Genomic DNA, 27,289 nt, shown 5'->3' with positions numbered 1-27,289 from the left:
CTGCTGTGTCTGTTATGGGCTGACTGTGTTGAACACCTGATTAGGTGTTACATAGGGTGAGATTATATAGGGTCTTTTTATTTATTTTTTAAATTGTCATTTGATTTATTTAAACTAAAACAAAAAACAATTCACCATCTCTTCCACTTCTTTGCACACCCCACCTCTTGTGAATACCTGTCCATTCTCGGTGTTTATGAGCTTGGTGCTCTTGCTTTAAGATTGCCCATGGAAGAAAGATCATACGGTATTTGACTTTTTCTGAATTTTCTCTTACCCTAATGCCTTTGGGATCCATACACGTTGTCACAAACGGCAGGATTTCTGTTGTTAGTGGTTGAGTTAAATATATATTCGTGTATACGCTCACCGCATCTCTCTTGCATCCGTGGATGGACACTTGGATTGTTTCCCTATGTGAGCGTTATGAATGTGCTGTGATTAACACGGGGATGCGTTCGTCTTTTGAGTTAGTGATTTCATTTTCTTCAGATAGATATTCAGACGTGGAATTACTAGTTCTATTTTAATTTTTTGAGGCACCCCCATACTGTTTTCCATAGTGGTCATTTCTACCAACAGTAAATGAAGTTTCCTTTTTCTCCATATCCTCATCAACACCTGTTGCTTCTTGTGTTTTTGGTCCTAGCCTAACAGATGTGATAGCTCCGGGTTTGGATTTGCATTTCCCTGATAACTGCTGTTTTGGGGCACCTCTCATGTACCTATTGGTTATATGTAGATCTTTGGAAAGTTTCTCTTCAGATCTTCTGCCCATTTTTTAATCAGGTTGTTTTGTTTTGTTTTGCTTTGCTATTGACTCTTATGAGTTCTTCATAAATTTTGGATATTAGCCCCTCATCAGATAACTGTTATGCACTTGTTTTCTCTCATTTAGTAGGTCGCCTTGTCATTTTGGTGGTGATCTCTTTTGCTGTGCACAATCTTTTTAGTTTGATGTAGTTCCACTTGATTATTTTTGCTTTTGTTGCTTTTGGGGACATTGCCAGAACAGCATGGCCAAGAGCTGTGTCAAGGAACTTACCTCCCATGTTTTCTTCTGTGAATTTTACAGTTTCAGGTCTTAAGTTCAAGTGTTTGAGTTAACTTGTGGGTATCACATAAAGTAATGGTCCAGTTTTATTCTTCTGCATGTGGCTGTCCAGTTTTCCCAGCACCATTTTTTAAAAGACCGTCCTTTCCACATTGTACATTCTTGGCTTCTTTGTCATCAAATTAAGTGACCATGTATGTGTGAGTATATTTCTGGGCTATTTTCTGTTCCATTGATTTACATGTCTGTTTTTATGCCAAGACCCACTGTTTTAATTACTATGGCTTTCTAAAAAAGGCATTTTAACAGTTTATTTTGGAGGTCATTTTAAAAACAAAATTAAAGACAATCTGAGAAGAAAAAATCATACAGAATACACTCATTAAGTAAGTATGGTGATTAAATGAAAATAAGGAAACTATGTATTCTTCTGTAGTTCTGTAAATAAGTCCTATTGTCCTGAAAGGTTTATACTTCCAAAAAAGGGAAAACTCATGGTAATGAAAGCTGCCTCTTACTCATGTAAATCTACAGTAGGAACCAAATTTTTCCATTCTTACCAGTAAGTCAGTTTCGATCTTCAAACTGTGCCTTGTTTTTATTGTTTTTAATAATTTTTATTAACGTATAATATATCATTTGCCCCAGGGGTACAGGTCTGTGAGTCATCAAGCTTACACACTTCACAGCGCTCACCGTAGCACATACCCTCCCCAATGTCCGTAACCCCACCCCCCTTTCTATACCCACTCCCCCCAGCAACCCTCAGTTTGTTTTGCGAGATTAGAGTCTCTTATGGTTTGTCTCCCTCCTCATCCCATCTTGTTTCTGTGCCTTATTTTTTTTAAAAAAAGATACAATGCTAGAAATTCAGTGGGATTTGGTGGTCTTCCTTTTGCAAGCACAGAAGTTCCCGTTAACAAAATGGGCATAACTGTCTGATCCAGTTAGGTACAAGTTGGCAAAGACTAGAGAGCTGCTTTCTGTTTTGATGACCTTCCTGTAGGAGTCTTCTCCTTATCTACTATCCTGTCAACACTGTCTATGAGACAGTCCTTAGAGTGAGGGTTTTCTGGAACCTGCATCTCCCCCTTCATCATCTGCTCCAGTTCCTCTGTGTCTGGCAGACCATGCAAGACATAAACCTCAAAACCCAGTCTTGGTGGGGTGCCTGGGTGGCTCAGCAGGTTATGCATCTGCCTTTGGCTCAGGTCATCATCTCAGGGTCCTGAGATCGAGCCCTGCATCAGGTTCTCTGCTCAGCGGGGAGCCTGCTTCTCCCTCTCCTTCTGCCTGCCTCTCGGCCTATTTGTGCTCTCTCATTGTCAAATAAATACATAAAATATTAAACAAAACAAAACCCAGTCTTGGAAAAGAAACAGAACCATGAGAAACCTGGGAGATTTTAACACAAAGATGCTGGGATAGAGTCCAGTCCAGCCCCCGACCTTGCCCTTCAGGGCTGTCTGGGCACAGGAGACCCAGAAGGTAGAGGAGAAGGGTGGTGCAGTCGAAGACAAGGCGCCCGCATCGGGTCCGATGCTCCGTGGTCCTCCGAAGAACCTGGAGGAGGTGGGGAAGGACGGGGCGGGGAAAGGAACTGATTACCTGCACCCAAGCTGCTTTGTCTAAGAGCCCTGCTCTATGCCACCAGCTCTGAATACTATGGTTTCATAATATATATAATAGTTTGAAATAGGGGCATAGTGCGTCCAGTTTTGTTCTTCCTTCTCACGATTACTTTGGCTCTTTGGGTCTTTTTGGCATCCATACAATTTTTAGGATTGTTTGTCTTATTTCTGTGAAAAATACCATTGGAATGTTGACAGGGGTTGCACTGAATTTGTAGATTGCTTTGGGTAGTATGGACACTTTAACAATATTAATTTTTCCAGTCCATTACCATGGAATATCTTCCTATTTGTGTCCTCTTTAATTTCTTTCTTTAATGTCTGGTAGTTTTTTAATATACAGGCTTTTCACCTTCTTGGTTCAATGTATTCCTTGGTATTTCATTCTTTTTTATTGCCTTAAGTTTTTGTAGTAAATCAGACTGTTTTCTTAATTTCTCTTTTGTTTTCCTTTTTTTTTTTTTAAGATTTTATTTATTTATTTGACAGGGGGATCACAAGCAGGCAGAGAGAGAGGAGGAAGCAGACTCCCTGCTGTGCAGAGAGCCCGATGCGGGGCTGGATCCCAGGACCCTGAGATCATGACCCCAACTGAAGGCAGAGGCTTTAACCCACTGAGCCATCCAGGCGCCCCTTAATTTCTCTTCTCAATAATTCATTACTAGTGTAAAGAAACACACAGATTTTTGTGCATTGATTTTTGTATCCTGCAACTTGACTGAATTTGTTTTTTAGTTTTGACAGTTTGGAGATGGAATCGTCAGGGTTTTCCATTATGTGATATCGTCTCGTTTGCAAATAGAGTTTTACTTCTTTAGTATTTGAATTTCAGTCCCACCACCCAATCCCTAGGATTTTAGCATCTCCCTCCTAGAGCCAAGTTTCACCTACACAGTCGCAATACCATTGTCAAACCCCCAAAGTTTAACTTGGAAAGTATATTATTTAAAATAGAGTTTATATTCAAATTTCCCTAGTTGTCCTCCAAATTTTATTTATTTCCCCTAGAATCCAATTGAGCATTATATGTCATATTTGGTTTTTGTGTTTTTTTAGCCACCTTTATTCTAAACAGACTGCGTGGGGACGCCCGGGTGGCTAAGTCAGTTAAGTGGCTGCCTTCGGCTCAGGTCATGATCCTGGGGTCCTGGGATCGAGCCCCACATCAGGCTCCCTGCTCAGTGGGGAGCCTGCTTCTCCCTCTCCCCCTCCTCCTGCTCATTCTCTCTCTCACTTGCTCTCAAATAAATAAATAGAATCTTAAAAAAAAAATAAAAAAGAACCTTATGACTATAACACACTTTCAGAAGTTCTGTGATCCAAATTTTTCTTGTTTCCTCATGAATAGGATTAGGTTAAAGGGGGTTTTTGGTTGGTTGTTTTTAATTATCACATCAAGTTTTTTTTTTTTTTAAGACCAGTTAAAATGCTTTCACAGCATTACCTGAGTATATTAAAACCAAAGAACCCGTTTTTGTTGTTGTTGTTGTTTTTGTTATTTAAAATTATTTTTATTTTAATTCCACTATAATTGACATACGATGTAAAGTGAAGCTCAGGTGTACAATACAGTGACTCAGTACTTACATACTATTCCAACCCACACATCACCACCTGTTCCTCCATCCCCCTCACCCACCTCCCCTCTGGTCACCGTCAGTGTGTTCTCTGTCCTTTAGAGTCTGTTACTTGGCTTGTCTCTCTTGTGCTCTCTCTTTTTTCAGGGTAAGAAATACTGGCTAGGCGATACTGCATACTTCCTATTGTATCACACCAGGAGGCCCGTAATATCGGTTTATCCCATTCTTTGTACTATTAACTTAGATCACTTGGTTAAAGCTTTGGCTGCTAGATCTCTCCATTGTAAAGGTAATTTTTACTTGGTAATTAACCAGTGTTTTGTGGGGTGACACTCTGCACCATGTGAACATATCCTGTTCTCCAACAAACTTTTGCTCAGTGGATTTGAATTCATTAATGATGCTCTCCTGAATCCATTATTAGGTTGGCTGTGATACAATGGCAATTTTCTAATTCTGCCTCCTCGTCTTAAGCATAACTGTGACCTCATTAAGAAGCATCTCTGGCTGCCCCAAATATGCTGAGCTGCTTCTTTTTTTCTGTCTAGTGGATTAGTATGAGATCTCTTTAATAGAAAAGGCATAAGTGCTGATAGATGTCTGCTGCACACCGGGAACACAGATAACATGCCCTTCTTGTAACCTGCGCTCTAACTCCCAATATGGGAGTGGATTTCAACCAGCATGTAAATAGTCTTCCGGGAAAGCAGAGACAATCTACATAGCATGTATTTCTCTGGTGCTAAGGCTTAGATCTGTTTATCTTCCTTCAAGTAAATAGTAAAGAAATACCACGTGCCAAATATTAAAGCCATCCCAAGAGATAAGGGAGACCAACACCCTAAGGACTCAGGGGCTGATTTGTTGTGGGGCAATAGAGACCGTATTTGAGAAAACATCTGCCTTAAGTTTTTGTTGTTGTCATTGTGTTTTGTTTTGTTTTGTTGTGTTTGTTTTGTTTGGCTCTTGTAAGTAAGAAGAGAACATCACCTCCATGAAACACAAGCAAGCTGCTCGCTCAGGTCCTTGGTGTGGTGGGGACCGGACCCCAGACACTGACCCCTGAATGTCTCTCTAGGAGACGTTAAGGTGCAGCCGGGATTGGGAGCCGTTAGGGGAAGAAGTAACTCCAGCTCGAAAGATGGGTGGAAGGTGGACATGTAGAGATGGAGGGAGATAGGACCGTGAATACAGATGAATTGCCCGATGGCCAAGATTGTCTCTTCTTTTCCTTCTATGAAACCTTTTTTCTTGGCACGCCTACCTGAAAGGTAACTTGAAAGATAGTGTCATAAAGTTCACTCATTTGAAAGGCTCAGGCAGAAAGATCGCTGTGATTGCATCATTTAGAGAAGACGAAGGTGCTGTTCTGGATAATGTCCTCCAGCTTGTCCTTTGTAGCATAGCAAGCCCTGTCACCTCAGTCCTGGCAGGCCCATTCACAGAAAGACATTACAGCCTTTGCTGGGTGGCAGGATAGTAAGCAAAACATGGTTTATTTTTATTGAGAATGTGTTCTGACATAGTCACGATACTGCAAAAGATCAAAAAAAGTCCAAGCTTGGTTTTCATGTTCCTGCTTTAGCCATGGGTTTGAAAAATGGATTTCAAGCTTGTAAATACTGGTAATGAGACACAAGAAACAGAATGTAAATATTTTGGAGGGTTATTAATCAAGAGTGGTGAGTCACAGTTAGTGGATGAAAAGCATAAAACGAGCCATGTCAGGGCTTCAGATCAGAATAAAATTTCAATTCTGGTATCTATTGAAAATGGCTAAATTGAAGATGAATTATGAATAAATATTGATAATACAAACTATTGAATTTCTCTGGTGATAAATATTCCTTGGGTTTTGCACATATTCCTAATACAAAAAAAACATATATTATGTAAAAAGTTAGAAAGAAACCCTTTGAAAATGTTTCCTGTTCCTGTTTTTTTTTTTTTTTTAATTTATTTGACAAAGATCACAGGTAGACAGAGAGGCAGGCAGAGAGAGGAGGAACCAGGCTTCCTGCTGAGCAGAGAGCCTGATGTGGGGCTCGATCCCAGGACCCTGAGATCATGACCTGAGGCGAAGGCAGAGAATTTAACCCACTGAGCTACCCAGGCACCCCACCTCTTCCTCTGTTTTCAGGAAAGCACAAGTTTTAGAGAACCAAAGCAGAATAGCAGACAACATGGGGTCCTGAGCCTAAAAATATTTATGTCCACAGAGGAAAAGGTCAGCCAAATTTGAAACATAAACGCTATATTTTTCTTTGCATTTGCAAACATTACCTAGACCAATATCCACCCTTATAAGAAGGTAGTTCCCTTGAGTGCCCTCTGACAGGATTATAAGATGGTGACTCAGTGCTACACTCCTTTCCCTGGAAAGTACTCAGTGCCCCCAGATGGGTCTAGTCATACTGGGACTCAACAACCCATGTAAACAATGAATAGATTTTTCTCACAATTTTTAAAGCACCATAACATTCAAAAATAGAAATAAGAAAAAGAGAAGAAAAAAAAATCAGTCAGTAAAGTGGTAAGACTAACTGGCTGTACTGTCAGGACCTAATTTCCAGTGGAGTGTCTGTCACCAGTTAGCTATGACTTTGAGTAAATCACCTCTTGATGTCACTTGCAAAGTGAGCATCAGGCCAGTATTGTAGTAGTTCATAAATATTTAAAGAATAAGAGTCACTCCCCCTTCCAGAATGAAATCTTATTTGGAAACCTACTATGTAAAAGAGTTTAAAGTAAAGGTGTTAGGGGAAGAAGTCCTTTCTCCCAGGCTCCTCCATCCTTCTGAGACCCACTGGAGTCATAACCATGGACACTGAAGAGAATTGACCCTCAGAATGTGGTCTAGAAGTGACAGGAGCAGCAGCAGCTGGTTGGAAACACAGAACCTTAGAAGCTAGTGAGGAATGAGGAGTCTTAAACCTCTAAGGACTCAGTGAGTCAGAGTCTGCTTTCTAATAGATACAAGAGAGGTAGGTTCCACAGTGGAATTTGAGAAGCCCAGCTCTAGAGACTCCTAGAACTCCATATGAAAACTAACTACTCGAACTAGTTAACCCACAGAGATTGATGGTATTTCTTTGTCCTTTGGTACACCACACTGACCAGTCCTCAGCTGGAGAACCACTGGGCAAGAACAAGTAGTGATGAATGTTCTGCCATTTTTAGAGTCTTGGAGTCAAGATTGCAGAGTTGTATTTGGTTTCACAAGCAGGGCAGTGCTCTGTTCATTCCACAACATTGTTTCAAGGAGAGACTATGTGATGGTCTTTATGCATGGGATCTGTCAGTCAAGGGTGCAGCAGAAACTTAATGACACTCAACTGAGATAATGTACAAGCCTTTCTGATAGAAGGAGTACTTATAGAGTTGTGGGAGAGTCAAGAGAACCAATAAGAGATGGTGAAGTGTCCAATGACTAGCAGTGGTGCCAACCATTGACTTTCCTAATCTTCATGGAGGAAGGAATGGAAAAGTGTCTTGGGGGAGCTTCAACTGCAGGAGGAGCCCACTACAGGAAGGGTACAACAACTGCCAGACCACACATCAGCATGGAGCAGACCAGAAGAATAGATAATCTACACTTTTTCTCCTCTCTTACTCCCCTCCTGGTGGCTACCATTGGCCAAACCCAACTGGAAACCAGAGTGCAACTGTAGAACTACCTGATGGAGTCCATATAGCTCAGCCTCCTGGGGCACAGAGCAAGGTACAGAAGGTTAGTGAATGATTCTAGAGAGAACACATTTAGAATGCCAACACAGTAGCTTAGATGATTGGATTTGTACATTGGATAACAGGAAATAGAGTAAAACTTGTAATGGAAAGGTTTGTTTTGCTTGTTTGCATACATATTTGTACACAGATAGGTATATGGGTATATGTTATAACACAAATGTATATTAAACAGCAAGAGGAATTTTCTAGGAAAAAGTGAGATGTAGCAGGATGTGCATTTTGAAGAAGTGCTTTGAAAAGTTTTTATACTTTTGATACTTCTGCTTTGAAAAGTTTTAAAAAAACAGAATGATATTAATCTGTATTAAATGCGTGCTCTTTGATGGGTACTATTAAAGACACTAGGTCAAAACATGGACCCCATCTAAAGACTGCAATATAGGTTAAAAATACAAAATACATCTAGAATATACATAAAGTATATATTTAGTTGCATTTATTCAGCTAGTACTTACTAAGCATGTGCTGAATACCAAACAATATCTTTGTGACTAAAGTATAAAAAACAACTAGTCAAAAGCGATATGGTCCCTAATCCACATGGAACTTCTAATCTCATTGGGAAGATTAATAATAGTTATAGCTCAAGTATGATGAAAAGAGAAACAGAGGATTATTTGGGACTTTATAAAAGATACATGTAATTTAGATGGGAGATCCAGAAGAAGACATCTTGAGGCTTTTGAGATCTGAAGTAGGAAAAGGAAGTCAGCCGGGTAACGGACGGTAGCGATGGAGAAGGATGGCTGAGGGAAGCAGCAGAGGTGAGCATGTGTGTGGGCATTGGAGAGAAGGCAGTGTGCGGTGCTCCAGCCAGAGCAGATCATAAGTTCAGAAGGCTTGGAAAGAACAGAGATTCTGCCATATTTAATAGACTGAAGATAATCTTATACGTGAAGGTATGGGACTATAAAGCCAATGTGAAGCTATGAAGTATTATAATTAGTGAATCACTTGATCAAATGGGAAAATTATGAATATAAAATATTGGGCTTACTATTACCACTTCATCTAAAACTCGAATTCATTTTCTACTGGAAGTTTTTCTGAAAAATAAGGACAGAAAGGCATTTTTCTCAAAATTTTCCCTACATTTAATTTTTTCCCTTGATGTAGGGAAATAGCTGAATCGTTCTGAAACTTCTGTCATATTTTGCTGTACACCAACCTAAGAATATCTCTTTAAAGGAAATTTATGACAGGGTTCTTTATTAACAGCCTTAGGAAGATAGAACCATATTTAATTTGTTATTGCCAAAGTAGGATAACAAAAGTATTGTCAAATCAGGTTGACAATTAGCAAATGTCATGTGTGTGTGTGTGTGTGTGTGTGTGTGTGTGTGTGTGTGTGTTTTATGCTTATCATTGAAAATTCTTCTCTTTTTCGGTAATAGAGCTCGCCTTCAGGGTTGTTCATCACCCACCTCAGGCACTGGACATGTCTATATCAGTGCAGTCTCTTTGCCTTCTGGACAAGATACCTTATGGCTAATATGTATTTCTCTGAGTGCTAGCCAACTGAAAAGGACATAGAGTCTTTCTTGAGCTAGAATTATCTATTCAGACACTTCTATTTCATGGAAATTCTTACTGTAAAGATCCATCACAAGAGCACTATCAGAAGTGTTACAGAGCCTGACCGTGATCTTTGTCTCTATCTTACTTTTCCAAGAGTTTTCTTCTACCACTAGAGTAGACCTGATGGCGTCTGACCCAGGAAAATAAATAACACGATCAATAACACTTTATTTCTTTCATTACCAAGACTGTCGTTGTTGTAGATGAGAGGTGAAATGCTATTCTGAGATACATGAGTCTCCACGTGTGTGGGCACGATTGAAGGAGTTTTCCTTCTCCTCCTCCTCTTTTCTTTCTTCTTCCTCTTCACTCCTCAGTGATTTTAAATTTATTTTCAAGGTTATGAAACACCAGCAAAATCTAGTTTTACAACATCCCTGTGACCCTCAGAAAGGTCCTTCATGCCCACCAAAATCAGTTCCCAAAGCCACCCAGCACCTGGAAACTGTGACTCTACTTGCCAGCACTACAGATTGTAAAGGGATTTATACAATATGTGGCCCTTGTGCCTGGTTTCTGTAGTCAGCTTACTGTTTTTTGAGGTTAGTCCATGTTGTGGTGGGTATCAGCACTTTGTTCCTTTTTAGGGCTAAATAATATTCCTTTGTATGGTAAGCCCTCATTTTGTTTATCCATTCTCCGGTTGATGGACATTTGTGTAGTTTCCATATTTTGACAATGATTAATAATGCTGCTGTGAGCATTGTGTACAGGTTTTTGTGTAGACATGTTTTCTGTTCTCTTGGGTCTCTGCCTAGGGGTAGAATCACTGGGTCATAAGGAACTCTACTTACGCATTTGGAAAACTGCCTGGGTGGTTTTCCATGGTAGCTGCACCATTTCACATTCCCACTAGCAATGTATGATGGTCTCAATTTCACCACAGAAGAAATGATTTATCTATCTATCTATCTATCTATCTCACCATTACACATACCCTCTCCAATGTCCATCACCCAGCCACCCCATCCCTCCTACTGTGCCCCCTCCAGCAACCCTTGGTTGTTTCCTAAGATTAAAAGTCTCTCTCTCTCTTTTTTTCCCCCAAGATTTTATTTATTTATTTGAAAGAGAGAAAATGAGAGAGCACAACAGGAGAAAGAGTCAGAGGGAGAAGCAGACTCCCCACTGAGCTGGGAGTCCGATGCGGGACTTGATCCTGACACTCCAGGATCATGACCTGAGCCAAGGGCAGTCACCCAACCAATTGAGCCACCCAGGCGTCCCAGGTTAAGAGTCTCTTATGGTTTCTCTCCCTGTCTGGTTCCATCTTATTTCATTTTTCCCTCCCTTCCCCTGTGATCTTCTGTCTTATTTCTCCAAATTCCTCATATCAGTGAGATCATATGATAATTTTCTTTCTCTGATTGACTTATTTCGCTCAGCATAAAACCCTCTAGTTCCATTCCATCACTGCAAATGGCAAAATCTCGGGTTTACTGATGGCTGCATAGTATTCCATTGTGTATATATACCACATCTTCTTTACCCATTCACCTGTTGATGAACATCGAGGTTCTTTCCATAGTTTGGCTGTTGTGGACATTGCTGCTATAAACATTCGGATGCATGTGCCCTATTGGATCTCTACATTTGTATCTTTGGGGTAAATACCCAGTAGTGTAATTGCTGGGCTGTAGGGTAGCTGTATTTTCAACTTTTTGAGGAACCCCCATGCTGTTTTCCAGAGTGGCTCACCAGCTTGCATTCCTACCAACAATGTTGGAGGATTCCCCTTTCTCTGCATCTTCACCAGCGTCTGTCATTTCCTGACTTGTTAATTTTAGCCATTCTGACTGGTGTGAGGTAGTATCTCACTGTGGTTTTGATTTGTATTTCCCTGATACTGAGTGATGTGGAACACTTTTTCATGGGTCTGTTGGCCATCCAGATGTCTTCTTTGCAGAAATTTCTGTTCATGTAGGAGGAATAATTTCTTAACTAGCTTATGGTGTCTTATTTTTCAAGCCTTATGGATTCAGTAGCTCATTTTAAATTATTTTATAGCAGATGTTTTTCACATCATGAAGAGCACAGAAAAAGTATATAATAGACCCTGATCTTGCCAAATGTGGTATTTCTCTAATACTTAGTTTATAATAGATTAAATCATTTGGTCAGGGTCTCCGTTTGCTTATAAAGATAGAATCCTATTGGCCCATTAGTTATTAGTTAAATATAATAATGGGTATATACTTATAAATACATACACAGTCTATATAGTTTGCAAGTGATTGATCCCTCTCATATTGTCCATGAAATTTTCCTTGTTTTATAGGTGTTTTCATTTCATAAATTAACACATTTATTCATTCCATGAATATTGAAGTCCTACTCTATGTAAAGTCCCATGTTAGGCTCTGTTTTTAAAGTTTACTCTTAAGAAGATCTTGTTTTTAACAAGCATAGAGTCTAATAGGGAGATGAGACGTCAGGAGTCATTGTAAGAGAGAATGAGCTAAGTTCCAAACGAGAACCTTGAGCGAAACCATTCTACTTCTGATGTAAGAGAGGTTGTTTCTACCTGGGAGGGTAGGGTTGGTGGCCAGGAACGATTTCCTAGAGAAAGTGACATTTGAAAAGCATTTCTCAGAAAGGATAGGACTGAGCCTGTTAGGATTAGAGAAAAGCACATTTTGTCTGCAAATAAATTATAAGGATAGCATATGTGCTTAGAACAGAGGGGTTTGGTTTTTTTCAGGGGCATGGTGGAACTAAGGATGCAGAGTGTGCAGTGAGATTGGATCCTGGGAATGGTGTCTAGACTGCATGTTCTGCAAAAGGAAAAGGACCACAACCTTAACTATTCCACAAAGTAACAGAGGTAGGTTTCTTAGGAAGAAGCTGAGAATGCCCTGGGGATTATTTATTTATATACTATTTATTTCACAAGAAAGAATTGTAGCGATGATTGCAAATTTATATGCCTTGATTTTTTTCACTCTGTTTTTCTCATCTATAATAATTTATCTTTTAAAATTACCTATATGGTTTATAAAACATTTTTCATTACACCATTGTTTCATTTTTTACTGGTAAAAAATGAAATCATCTTGCTTGCTTGTACAAAAGTAGCACACTACAATTTCTATAAACATTTCATGTCCTATTTCATAGACCATGTAGTTTTTTAGATTTACCTCCTTTTTGTTCACCATCTGTTTTTCCATTGTGGATCATCCTTCTGGGTTTGTTTTCCTTTTTTTCCTCCCCAATATTGATATATTTTGTGTGTGTGTGTGTGTGTTAGTTTATTGTTCATAAATGCTGTTGGCTTGTGTTTATCTCATTAGCATTTTTAGAATATAGCTTTTTAAGAATGTACCATTCTAGGATGACTGTTTCTCAGTCCATCTGAAATATTATTGTATTGTCTCTGTCTCCTATTGTCTCCTTCATTTGCAGATTTCTCTTTACTCTTATAGTCTTTGTCAAAGCTGGGTATCTTGTAGGTTCATTACAAGTGTCTAGTTCTGGATTTCCTTGTATTTTAATTTCCGGACGGATATTGTGCTTGGTAATGTGGGTTGATCTTTTCTATTTGTCAGTAGATTCACAATCATTAGTGCTACAAATACTACCTTTACTTCTTCTCTAGTCTCTCCTCCAGGTACTCTGGCTAGAGTTAGTTCGATCTTTCACATTTTTTCCTTAAATATCCCTTGATCTGTCTTCTATATTTCCTGTCTTTGTGTCTCTCCATGTGACATGTTGCAGAATTTTCAGGTCTGCATTCCAATTCTAGTTTATCGACTTTTGGGGGTGGCATCTCATATTCCCTTTCACCCATCTGCCCTTTGGCTTTGTTTAAATTCAACCATTGTATTTTTCAGTTATAAACCTTATATTTTCTTCTTGTTTTATACCGTCCTAGTCAGTTTTGGTCATCTCTCATTGCATGCTTGTGATGCTACCCTTTATTTCTTTAAACATTTCATACCTGTTTCTTAAGACTAAGTCTGAGATTTTAGTATCTGACGTCCTGGGTGGTCTATTTTTCATTTGCTCATTTCTTTCTTCCAAGTCTCATTTCTAGTGGTTAGTTTCCCTGAAGATTTTGTGATTGTTGACTCTTACCTTCTGTTTGAGATTATTTTATTGTGTAGAGGAACTTGGAGCCTGAATGCAGTGTGTATTCCATATGAGAGAAGGTTTGTGTGTTTCCACAGGGACCATGGGGCCATGGCAGACTGGGACCATTGGAACCCCTTTGAGGGTCTCTGGTATAATCCAAGCATCTAAGGTTCTGCCCCCAATCCCTGCTGCTAATGGAAAGCTGCATCTCCAGACCTGGATGCCAGTGTCGGTGTTTGCCCACCCACTACTTTTTTCCTTAGTTTGCACATGTAGTTCACAGTGAAGATTTTAGCTCAAGATGATGGCTTTTATTTTCGCTGAGGCCCCTTGGAGCTTTACTTCACCTACTTAAAGCTCAGCAATGTTATGAAAATTATGTTTTGTACAGGATCTACTTTTTTTTCTTTTCAAGATACTATTTTAGAACCTCAAACTTGGCCTTCTGCTGGAAGCTGAGTGATAGATCATTGTAGCCCAGTAACAACATGGGAATTACCAAAATAGTTTAGTCAACATAAATGAGACAAACAGGAATATTTTCGAATAAACACGCACTAATTTGGCATTTTAATTTGTCCAGTTTTGTTACTTATCCCAATTCTTGCTAGCTTGTGCCTTTCGGATATAACCCAAAATATTGTATTAATAAAATATTTGAAATGTTCCTGTTCTACAGAAGAAATAGCTAGGCCACTGGGAGACTAGAAGAATACTAGTGGATACGTCTTCTTCTTGAAATTTCTATTTGCCTTATTTTAATATGCTTTGGTATGTTCAAAGGAAGTGAAAAGAGGGAGTCGGTCTATTGAAAAACCTGAGATCTGTGAAGTCAGGCCAAAAGTGTCTTATGTCCATTCTTCCATTAGGTAATAGAAATTTTTATCCATTTATGCCTGATTCCTTTCATGTCAATTTATTTAATAATTTTGTTGATATTTATAGATTGCCCACTATATGGTATGTACTATTTCATATGGTAGAAAACACAGGAAATTGCACTTAGAAGTCTCTGTACTATAGATCTTACATTCTGTTCTCAAGACAGACATAAGCAAGGAGGAGTTGGAAGACGGTGTGGGGGGATGGTAGGGGCAGCGGAGAGCAGTAGACGTGGCAAGAGGAGTCAAGTATCAGAGGAGTCAAGTATCGTGGGGCTGAGATAAGAGATGGGTAGAGGGAGTTACTGGTTCTGAGCACTTTACTAATGAGCCTTAGCACCTGGTCTGACATGTCACGGAACACTCCCGTGGTTAGGGGAACAGATTGTTTAGGAAGTTGGTGTTATGGGTTCAGATGTGTCCTCCATAAAAGAGGAGTTAGAGGCCTCGCCCCCGGCACCTCAGAATGTGAATGTATTTGGAGATGGAGTCCTTACAGAAGTAATCGAGTTAAAGTGAGGTCATTAGGGTGGCCTTAATTCAGTATAACTGATGTCCTTAAAAACACAGAAAAGTTTGGACCCAGAGATGGGCATACACACAGAGATGGACATAAAGATAGAAAAGTTTGGAGACAGATATGGACTAGGAGGATGCCACTTAAGGATGAGGGTCATGCTACTCTAAGCCAAGGCTCTAGCAGAAGCTAGGAGACAGGCGTGTAGAGTGGCAGGGCCTTGGGTGTGCAGTTCTGGGTTCCAGAACTCTGGGACACTCAGCTTCTATTGTGCAAGCTCCTTAGATCAGCAGTACCATGTTACAGTAGCGCTCATGAGCCAATTCAGTCAGTAATTCATTGTGATTAAAGCTTCACGGGTATAGGACAATAGGAGATGACAAGCAAAAAGGTTGAAGGACTGCAGATAGCCCATTAGGAGCCAGGAGGTCTTTATTTAATGAATGTATAATGTCCATTATGTGCCAGTGACTTTTCTGGGTATTTGGCAAATATTAGCCAGTATGCATCCAAATAGCGATCCTACTACAGAGGTTCAGCCATTATTTCCATTTTAAAGACGTGGAGTGACATTTTGGTCATGCCGTCTCCTTCTCAAGAGAAGGAAAATGTTTGAACAAACATTACATTACCATGCAGAGATTATTGGGCCTTGAATAAGAGATTTTCCTGAGGGTTTTCCTCACATGTGTAAACACGCAGTGTTTTGAAGTCCTGTTTCTGGTGATAGTGGAAGATTCTGGGAAAAAGCATGCCCAAGACAGGGACACCCATGTTCTAGTCCCATCTCTGTGTTTCCTTGGCCACATACCTGGGGCATATCACTTAGCCACCTTCTGTCTCCAGTCTTACACTTGGTCATATTAACTAGATAACTATAAAATCAAATCAGAGAATAAATTTAAATATCAAAATAAACAACAAAAAGAAATAGTCTCCAATCCATAGTTTGCCCTGGAGATTTTTATTTTTCAAGGAACTATCCCCTCCATATCTCCCAAACAATGTTTTAATTTATATACTGTAAACTTCAGATCTAAGAACTCATTTCACTTACTTATCATATACTTGGAAGGCTTTGATATCATCTCACTGGAATGAAAGATACACATGTGATCTTGTTTTAAAGAGTTCAAAAATTGATGGTAATTTATGATCCCTGTTGGGTAAGCATCACACCAGCCATAGGTTAGTCCTTTATGCAAAGCTTTGGATTCAGAATTATAAATTGAACTATGTATTAATCTCCAGACTCTTCTTGTAATTCACTTATGGCATAGAACCTTAAAGAGGGAGTGATATTTACTCCAACCTGAATAAAATCAGGTTGGGTGGGAAAGAACCATCATGGACTCTTTTCTCCAAGGTCATAGAATGAAGGTGGTGTAACTCCAGACAGAGCGGAGATGGGTGATCTTTTACCAAGACTTGGTGTATTAGTCAAGGTGAATAACACTGTGACAATCTTCAAATCCCACCCCCTAACACAGTGAAGATTGATTTCTTGCTCCCATCAGAGGTCTTGGGGTGGGGTAGGTATCTGAGCAGCCGGATTGCAAGAGAGACTTCAAAACTCAGGCTCCTTCTTCTTCTTCCACCATCTTGGACATGTGTCCTCCATGGTTACTGAGGAGCCCGGAGAGGGAGGACTGGAGAATCACATGGCTAGGCTCACATTCCAGTGGTCATGACTCACTTGCATGGCCTTGACCTGGCTAGACCCAAGTGCTGTGCTGTGATCAGTCTGGACCTTCTTGAGTGCCCTCAACCTGCTATGCTCTCTCTTCTCTCTGGGCCTTGGAACTTGCCTTCCTTTACCTTGAACACTTCCTTCGCTGTATGCCAACATCTGTGCTTTTGACGGTCTTAAACAGCCTCCAAGGCATGCTTCTTCAATTGAATGCTGTTATCCAGGCAAGGAATTCTTACACGTTGGTCACATTCCTGGTGATGTTAACAAAGACAAATACTGATTATGCATGTCTGAGAAATTTTGCCAGTGTAAAGTCAACCTTCATTGTGATATTTTAACTATGGTGGCATTTTGTGTGATTTGTGACACTTTTTTTTTAGTTGATGGGACACATAACTCATTTAAGTAGAAATCTATTACAGACATTTATGTTGTTTGCTATTTTTTTTACTGTTACTAAAAATGCTACAATGAATAAAGGGATGTAATTTTAACCCATATCCCATGCCTATTCAGTATCGCTTCATGAAATGTATTCTCATCATAATTTCTTCCAAATAATTGCATTATCATTTCTTATTTGTAGTGTGTCTCCAGGCCCATCATCATTACCATTGTCATAATGCTTCATAACAAGAGTAGCACTAATATAATAATAATCACTGAGTGCATGCTTCTGTGGGTACTAGGCTAGGTTCTTTATGCATATTACCTCATTTAAACTTCATCCTAATGCTATTCCATTAGAATTGTTATTATTCCTGTCTTACAGATGAGGTTGCTATAGCCCTGAGGGGCCTTATGATCTGGCTATGGTTACTCAGCCAGCAAGTGGTGGAACTAGGCTGTAAACTATCATTTTCCATTTCAGAGGTCTCACTTCTTTCATCCATTGCTCCACGCTATGTATGGAAAGACCATCAGTCTGGCCATCCAGGCTCCTGTCAGGGTTCCCTACCTACTGTGTGATCCCTGGACTGAGGCCTCCCTGGTCTCAGCTTTCCTAATTATAGTAACCTGGATTGTGCACTCCTTCCACTGTCAGCAAAGTGCAGCAGTGTCTGCAGAAACACTTTGAACCTTGTACAATTCCAAGGGATCATTAAGAGATATTACTGGGTCACAAGTAGGTTTTGTCAAGCAGACCGACGGCAGACATTAAGGGTACACCCAGAAAACTCAAATCTCTAAACTAGACAACTAAGCAAACATTGTTCTTGTAAAGTGTGGTGCTGTCCCAGTGGAAAAAAATGTAAGCGAGCCCCTTCATGTCTTTAATGGTGTCACAAAAGTGGAGAAAAATCATTCTTAAAGTTGTCGAAACAAGTACTGCCTAGAGCGTTTGTTGAAACAGCTTGTGATTCATCTTTGATTAATGTACTTGTGGGTTTCTTGATGTCCTAGCTTTGAGCCATCCCTGAATGTCCCATTCCTTTCTGCTTTATCCAGAACACATCTTCTGGCACTGACTATCCCCGGCGAGGCTATCCATGTATGTTGAGTGCTCTGGTTCGAGTCCTTGCCCGTTCTCCACTGTGCCTGCTCCCTCACGCAAGCCGTCCTCCCCATGTGTCCTTTTCTTCATTTACTTGCACAAGATGGATGGATTGGACAAGATGACTTTTGAGACCGTAGTTCCCAAGTCTAACCAGTTTTCAGAATCACATCTAAGTCTTGTTTAAAAAAAAGAAAAAATCCGTTTCTGAGCCCAAACACTGGGGGTTCTGATTTAGGACCTTTGAGGCAGGATCAGAATCACAGTGAGGTTCCCTAGCAGTTACTGAAGGCTATTTTGTGCCAAATATTGTGCTCAACATGGTGTGTGGGATTTTCTGTCTCATTACAAGGGTTTGGGGTAAATGCTATTCTCATTCCCATCATGAGCTACACTGGGTTTTTAACTCCTCGCTCAGTCCTTACAGTCTCTAGGGGCATGCTTGTCTTTCAGATCGTATCCTTACTTATACGTATGTTGTACCTATAGGCTCTGAACCTGAGAATCCTGGAGATCTGACTCTTTGTTCATTGTTTCCATGCTGTTGCCCTTTGCTTGAGCATTTCATGTCAGGAGTCTGGAGAGCCTTAGATGGGGAGCGGTTAGCTGCCTGTGACTGAGGACCACGCCAGCCTTCTCTGAGAGTGGGGCTTCAGCTTGGAGCATGTCGTCAGGTTCCCTAAGCCATGTCCCAGGTCTCAGAGTCCCCAGAGAAGTGCCCTCTCCTCTGGCCTCTGAGGGCAGCTTCTCTCTGCCCCTCTCAGGGATCCAACTCAACATCTCAATTTGTTGTTGGCTTGCTTATTTCCTTTGTTTAGATTTGCTTGTTCCATTTTCTGGTGTGTGTCCGTAAGCACATCCTTGGAAACCTCTCCTGCTCTCCTAAGAGATCACCACTGTCTCCGCAGGGTGTTTTCATCATGACCTACTTGTTCTGTGGCAGGAGGGGTCCTCAGCTCTCCGTAACCTGTCCATTCTTTCTTCTTTTTTTAAACATGTGTCTTTTCTGATAGAGTGTAAGCTCCTTGAAGATAGAGACCTTGATTATTTTAAACTCAGTTCTGTCTTTAGCACTGAGTAAAATTCCTACACATAATACTCTCCCAAACCTTCTGTGTGACCTTGTTAAAAGCAAAAGCTTCTCTGTGACCCAAATACTAATCCATTTCTTACCCACAAAGAGATGAAAAATGGTGTATGGACCAAATGATGGACTGAATCTCGGAGCCGTGAATATTTTATTTTATTTTATTTTATTTTATTTTATTTTATTTTATTTATTATTTGACGGAGGCACAGCAAGAGAGGGAATGCAAGCAGGGGTAGTGAGAGAGGGAGAAGCAGGCTTCCCGCTGAGCAGGGAGCCTGATGTGGGCTCGATCCCAGGACTCTGGGATCATGACCTGAGCCAAAGGCTGATGCTTAACCACTGAGCTACCCAGGCGCCCCTCAGAGGCATGAATTCTACTTCAGTGCTGTGGTGTCCAACACATTAGCTAGTAGCCTTATGTGGCTATGTGCAATTTAGTTTAAATTAAATCAAGTAAAACTTAAAATTTAGTTCTTTGGTCATCCTCTTGTCATCATCTCAGAAAGATCTCCTGGATAGCAATCCTCTATATAAAGGTTTCAATAATCTGTACAAAAACTAGATTCTGCAGCTGTCCCTATGTGTTTTGCCATGATATACACTCTATACTGGGCAACTGCTCGGTTATTACATTAGGAAATTCCTTCTGTACGCCAATATCCTTATTTCTGCTTTTCCAACAGTCCCAATTCTCCGTATGTAACAGCAGGTTTTGCCAACCTGAGTCTAAGCACAAACCCTAGTTATTTCTTTTTCAGTGTTAAGTGCAACTGAGTCAAAATGCAGAACACTATTTCTTTTCCACCCTTGATCTTCTGTTCAACCTCTGATTCATAAGAATGAAGTGAGGTATGGGAGAGCAAATATTTTAACATAAATGCACACACACACACATCATGAACATAAATAACATAGAATTGAATAATTGGAAGTTAGGGTTTTGAGTTTTGTTTTGTTTTTTTCCCGAGGCCTTATCAGAATATTCTCACGCTAAGTGTGCTGGGTCAGGATGCTAATATATTTTATAATCCAGATTCTTATTAATTTGTGCTGTGTTACCATGGGGAGGTTCCTTCACCCCTATGTAACAACGAGTTAGTGCTTTGTGCAGGATTATTTTTGTACTATTTCCTTAAAGAGAGTATAGAATTTCCCATCTTTGCAGAATATTTTAGTGGTGGTTCCAAAAATTTACTTCAGCTTTCTGAAGTGTAGTTTCATCAAATCGTTATCTAGGAATGTAAACAAAATCTCCCATGGGATGTGAAAGGGGCAGTGTGGTGACAGACGTGCCCCAGAGGTGAGGCTCACTGTGGGCTTTAAAGCAAGGAAGACTCAGTGCTATTCCTCAAATGTGTCTGATTTACTGATTGTGTGAATGTGATGAAAAATAAAATCATTTGCACTCTTGGGGAGAAAAGGCAGACTCTGCACGCTGGGGCTTCAAAACCATGTGTCAATTTCATATTCCCCACATCGTGTGAAATCGTTAAATTAAAAAAAAATGAATCCAAAAACAGAACATAAGCCTTTTACATTTGGAAAATTTGCACAACAGAATACCAAAACATTTGCTGATGCACTTCTTTCAACTATGAAGCATAAACCTATTTCCTTTAAATATTATGTGGATCCTGCTGTGATTTAAAAGGAAAAGTGGCATCTAATCATGGAACATTAAATCGACTTTGTTATGTGGTTTACTGGCTTATCTATCAAAACAGAATTCAAATCCATTTGTAGAATGAAGTTTTGAGATGGCAAGAATAGCAATGAGAGTAAATACCAACACATGGAGGGAAAAAGCAAGCATTCGTGTGCTAAGCATTTCTATTCTAGGATAAAATGTCCAGAGGGTTTTTTGTTTGTTTGTTTTTGTTTTTGTTTTTTGCTGATTTCATCAATAAACAGTATGAATTTTATTGTGTCTTATTTGAGTCTACAGAATAAGTATCATAATTAACCTCAGATGTTAATATTTCCCCAGATACATATACTTTACTATTGAATTTAATGTTTAATTCACTAAAACTGCAAAGATGTTCTTCTTAATTCCTGCTTATCTAAAGTGAGTAGCATAGTACTGATAGGTCGTAGATACTAAGTAAATATTTGTAAATCAGATGAACAGATAAATAAGTGAATGCTTTTAATTTCTTTTATATTTAGTGTACTTAAGAATTTCCATATTCCCTCTTTAAAGAAGAATATTCATTGAAGGAGTCTTGTCAGAGACAATCAAGACAAATTTTGCAATTTTTAAAAAATTGTAGTTATTACAAATGCAGATAGTAGGTTGGAATTTTGAAAAACCAATAACCTCCTGGGAGAAAATTGGTTTTATTTCAAAATACTTTATTTCCCTGGATAATTATAGTCTAAGAAAGCATAAACAAGTGAATGATAAAAATAAGCAAAGCAGGAAAATGAGAACTCTGCTATTTTATTAACTGAACAATTTTTCACTTAGCATAATTCCCTATAGATTAATCCACAATTTTGCGTACGTCAGTAGAATAGTCTTTATATTGCTAAATAGTATTCTGTGTTAGTTTAACCATTTACCCACTAAAATACATCTAGATTATTTCCAGTTTGGGCCACTGCAAATATGTCTTACGGCTAATGATTTCTGCTTTTATTCCGTGTAAAACAGGTTATGTATAATTTCAATTTAAAAAACATTTTTTTTAAAAGATTTTATTTATTTATTTGTCAGAGTGAGCAGAGGCAGACAGAGTGGCAGGCAGAGGCAGACGGAGAAGCAGGCTCCTGCTGAGCAAGGAGCCCAATGTGGGACTCAATCCCAGGACGCTGGAATCATGATCTGAGCCAAAGGCAGCAGCTTAACCAACTGAGCCACCCAGGCATCCCTAAAAAACATTTTTTAAAAAAGATTTTATTTATGTATTATGTATTTATTTAGTGTGTGTGAGCAGGGATGGGGTGAGTGACAGGGAAGGAATCTCAAGCAGGGAACCCACTGAGCGTGGAGCCCGACACGGGGCTTGATCTCACAACCCTGAAATGGTGACCTGAGTATTGTGGTGGGTTTTTTTTAATGTGGCCCAGGATATGGTCCGGCTTAGAGTGTGTTCCAGGAGTCCTTGACAGAAATGTGTACGTGTTCCTGTTAGGGGGAATCAGTCTGTATCTGTCAGTAACATCCTTTTGGCTGATTTGGTTGTTTCAATATGTAGCAGTGTCTCACGGTTACTGTAACCAATTACCACAGACTTGAGAATGTGTAACAATTTATTCCTATACAGTCCTGAAGGTCTGAGTCTGAAATCACAGAATGGGTAGGGCCATGGTCTCTGCAGAGGGTTTGGGAGAGATCTGTTCCTTGAGTCTTCTGACTCCTGGTGGCTGCTGGCGCGTCTTGGTGTTTCTTGACTTGTAGTGACGTTACTCCCTGTGTCTCCTTCCACAGCCTTGTGCGGTGTGTGTGTGTGTGTGTGTGTGTGTGTGTGTGTGTGTTGTATATAATCTCCCTGTGCTTCTCTCTTATAACGGCACTTGGGATGAGTGCAGATGTTGTTACAATTTTTGTTTCATTCGTTATGTATAATTTAGAGGAGAAGGGTGCTCTGTGGTAATTACCCATATTTCTAGTCTTTCTCTTTTTTATTTATTTTTTTCCCCTTCCTGATGCTCTAAGATTTCTTCTCTTATTATCCTTCTGGCTGAAAATTTTTCTTTGGCCATTCTTTAAGGATAGGTCTGTTAGGACACAGACTTTTAGTTTTTCTTCAGCTGTGTATGTGTTTATTTTCCCAAGTTCTTCAAAAATAGTTTCCTCAGAAGTAGGATTCACATGGGCACTTCTTCTCTTCTGACATTCAGGAAAGCCTGCTCCTTTCTTCTGGTCCCCATCCTTCCAGAGGAGAAACCCGGTTCCATTCAAATTTGAGTTCCCTGCAAGTAATGCACCCTTTCCCTCTGGCTGCTTGCAAGATATTCTCTTTGAATTTAGTTTTCAGAAGTTCAATTAGGGTGTGGATTGAAGTGGGTTTCTTTGCAATTACCTTATCTGCAGTTCACATTGCTCACTGAACCTGTGAATTTATAGTGTTCATCAAATTAGAGACTTTTTAAAAATTTTTTAATTTTTTAATTACTTTTCAGTGTACTAGAATTCATTGTTTATGCACCACACCCAGTGGTCTGTGCAGTCCGTGCCCTCCCTAATACCCACCACCAGGCTTCCCCAACCTCCCACCCCCCGCCCCTTCAAAACCCTCAGATTGTTTTTCAGAGTCCACAGTCTCTCATGGTTCGTCTTCCCCTCCGATTTCCCCCAACTCCCTTCTCTCCATCTCCCAATGTCCTCCGTGTTATTCCTTATGCTCCACAAGTAAGTGAAACCATATGATAATTGACTCTCTCTGCTTGACTCATTTCACTCAGCATCATCTCCTCCAGTCCCGTCCATGGTGACACAAAAGTTGGGTATTCGTCCTTTCTGATGGAGGCATCATACTCCGTAGTGTATATGGACTTTTCAGCCATTGTGTTTCCAAATGCTTTTTCCAGTCCTCTTCTTCCTCCTTTCCTCCTGGGACTCCCATGATACAAAGTTGGATTTTTGTTGCTCTTGTTATTCTTCTGCAGGTTGCTGAGGCTGTTTATATTTATTTATTTGTGTATGTTGGTCCATTTTCTCTCTGTTCAGACTGAGTAAATTCTGTTGAACTACCCCCAGATTCACTGACTCTGTCCCATCATGTCTGCTCTTGTTTTGAGCCCATTCCACAAATTTTCTGTTTTTGCGGCATCATTTTTTTTTTTTTTAGCTCTGTGATGAACATTTGGTTATTATTGTATCTTTGATTGCTTTACTAAGATTGTCTCATTTTTTGTAATCCTCCAGAGAATTTGAGTTGCTCATTGAAGCATCTTTTTGAAGAGGTCTTTAAAATTCTTGACAGATAATTCCAATATCCGATCCATTTCAGCTGTGGCATTGATTGGTGGTCTTTTCTCATTGAAGATGTGATTTTTCCTGGTTTGCATTATGATGTGTGGCTTCCTACTGCGGCCTAGATGGTTTGGCTATTAGGTGAGAAGACAGCAGAGCCTGTTAGAATTTTTTATTTTCACAAGCGGTCGCTCTGCTTGCGTTTGGCAGGCGGGTCCTGGCCTACTTCTTGGGCAGTGACTGCGAGGACAGTGTAATTTGCAGAGCTGGTGTGGAGCTCTTTTCATCTGTGGCGTTTATTTAATGCGTCTGGGGCTCCCACTGGCTCTTGTTAATGCTGCTTGAGGGGAAAGAACAAGCTCCCAGAGGCAAGGTGCCCTGGTACCTTTGTGCAAAAGAGGAGGTTTTCTCCCTGCATGTGGGAAGCAAGGACTTCCTGCAGGGCGCTGGTGGCAAGATCCTTATTCCTGGTGGTTCCAGCCATGTGGTCCCTCAGGAGGGGCCTTGAGAGCTGGAGAATCTCAAGGCCACGAGGACATGCAGGTTTCTCAGGCTGCCCCTGTGTCTGGTAGTGGTAGTTCCCTTCCTTCCTTCCCTCCCTCCTTCCTTCCTCTCTGAGAACAAAGGCCCACCTGGACGCCAGGGACATATCATTCTGCCTGTGCTTTTGTGAGTCCTGTCTTAAAGATCAGCAATCTCTGGAATCACATCTAGAAGTGATCGCGCATGGTGCTGGTGTGGGTCGAGAGGACATAGGTAGCTGCAGAAATCCGCATCCAGAGCAGCTTCTGTCTTTTCTCCTGCCTGTTGTGGGAATCTTAATGCTATTTTGCCCTCACGTTGGTTTGCGTGTAGAATTCTTGTTGTCCCTAGACCCCCACCTGACACCCTTACCCATCCTGCTGAGTCAGTGGCCGAGAGCATGCCCCCTGGGGCCCGTCCAGCTTGGGTTTAAATACTGACCCTGCTGTTTATTAGCCTGTGCATTCAGAGCAGGTCCCTTACTTCCCTAAATCTCATCTAAACAACAAGGACGGCAATAGGATAAAGTCCACTTTAATAGCAACACGTGTGTGACATTCTCAGCACACTGCGTCGCTCGTGGCAGGCACCCAGCCGGTGTGATGGCTTAGCTCGGGGTGCCTCCTCATCTATACCATTGTCATTTCATCTCTGTTTTAGAGAAAAACCAAAACTTGGAAGTAGAGGTAGCTGCACCCGGTCACTTTGCCCACTTACGTGTCAGGAGAGCTGAAGTTCAGACTTCATTCCTGACCGTTGCGTGCAAGCTGCCGGTGATGGCCTTGCAAGGTCTGAGTCTTGTGGGAGCCCGGGTCAGTCCCTGTTCATCTTATGCAAAAGTATAAGAAGGTACAGTTATATGAGCCGGACATACTCAATTTTCAGTTAATTATGGATGATAGTGGAAAGTATTTTTATAAAGCTATCTATGTATAGAAATAAAAATAACCCAGCTAGTCTAGTAGAGCCTGACCAAGGATGACTTTGAACCCTTTTGCCCTGTCAAATACTCCTTTTGATGATGCTTACCAACTTCTGAAATCTGATAGATTTTAAAAACAGTTCATGGCAGTCTGCTCTTTCATTTAGATTTTCGTGTAGTTTGAGATGCAGTAAAAACTTGGGTGTTTCCATTTATGCAGTTTGCCACAAATCATCTTCTCCATAAGACTGCATAGTTTTGCACATTGCTAAATGAACAAATGAGGGTCATGGTGAATTCCTGAGTTTATGATTGTAATGGAACAAAAGCAAATCAAGAGGAATAATTTATGTTATTACCAATTAGACTAAAAATGCATTTATGGTAGAGAAATGCTCCAGAAACTCCAGTTGTGTTTGCCCGTTTATTAAGGAAGGGAAATTTTTTCCAATGAAAAACATAAAAAAGGGCAGTTATTTACAGTGTACATTAGGGCTTCTTTTATGGGTTGGTATTTTGTGGGGTAGGAGGTAAGCAGTTACTTTTTCCTCTCAGGCTCTGCTGATTCAGAGATTGTTTTAAAAAAAAAGGAGAGAAAGAAAAAGAACAACCAATGGCCACATATAGATCAAGAACCTATTTATGTTTTATATTTTTGAGCTAGGAATATGAGATGTTTGACTCAGCTTCTTTGTGAGTTAAATGAAAACACTATTTATTATATATAGCAAATAATATGTAACATTGTGAGTGTGTATGCACATAGGCTGATTCCACGGTTGACATAAAAAGAGGGATGGACAAAAAGAAGAGGGTCCGTTGGTGATGGGACATGTGGAAGGTGATGCCTCGGAAGGGGAAGCAAAGAGAAAGATGCTGTGAGGACAGAAGTGGGGGAAGTGCCTGGGGGAGAGGGAGACAGGCAGCAGGACAGACGAAGACCTAGTGGAGAGAGGATCCTGGAAGGAAGTGTGAGTCCACAGAACTGAAGGGAGAAGGGAGAAGAAAGCTCGGTGGAGAGGAAGAACAACAACTAGAAATGGGAGGGGACACAGAGAGACCACACACAAGTCTAAATCCCTGACCATCGGACGTTTGCTTTTACCTTAAGTCCGAAAAATTAATTGAATATGCCCAGTTATGAGCTACCACGTTGAACATTTTGTGTATCTTCTCACGACACCTTCACCATCCCAACGGTGGGAAAGTGCGTGTCATTAACAACACCCTTCCCCCGGAAAGCATACCAGGCACATTGGAAACAACCTGGAAATTCATCTCATAAGAATTATTTCCGTCTGTATCAGACCCAGCCTGCAGGCATGGGGCCCACCTTGCGTGATGGGTGTGGGCGGGGAGGCCTGGACGTGTCTCCGCACACGGTTCTCTGCCTGCCCCATCCTGTGGTATCTCTGAGAAGGGAGCTTTTCTTTTATCTTTTTATGCTTATCACCCAGAACAGTGCGAGTGAAGAGACAGCAATAAATACCTCAACAAACAAATGAGAGTATTATGTACCAGAGGAGGAAATACTAGCAGAAACTTCACATGAGATAAAGTGAACATTTCATTTTGTAAAAA

The 27,289-nt window shown here is 40.4% G+C and overlaps 2 protein-coding genes across 3 annotated transcripts in view; one reads left to right on the top strand and one right to left on the bottom strand.

Moving 5' to 3' along the window:
* GUCY1A2 (guanylate cyclase 1 soluble subunit alpha 2) overlaps window positions 1-27,289 on the top strand; it is a 332,057-nt gene that overhangs the window by 147,919 nt on the left and 156,849 nt on the right. The gene's annotated exons all lie outside the window — the stretch shown is intronic.
* LOC131818722 (protein dpy-30 homolog) lies at window positions 1,622-27,108 on the bottom strand. Its single transcript, XM_059153373.1, is given in 3 exon segments — window positions 1,622-1,655; window positions 1,904-2,174; window positions 27,042-27,108. Coding segments are annotated over 3 exon segments (372 nt in total).

This window comes from Mustela lutreola, chromosome 1 (genome assembly GCF_030435805.1).
Source record: "Mustela lutreola isolate mMusLut2 chromosome 1, mMusLut2.pri, whole genome shotgun sequence".
NCBI lineage: Eukaryota > Metazoa > Chordata > Mammalia > Carnivora > Mustelidae > Mustela > Mustela lutreola.
The sequence above is the reverse complement of the archived record's forward strand: the minus strand, read 5'-3'. Positions and strand labels throughout refer to the sequence as shown.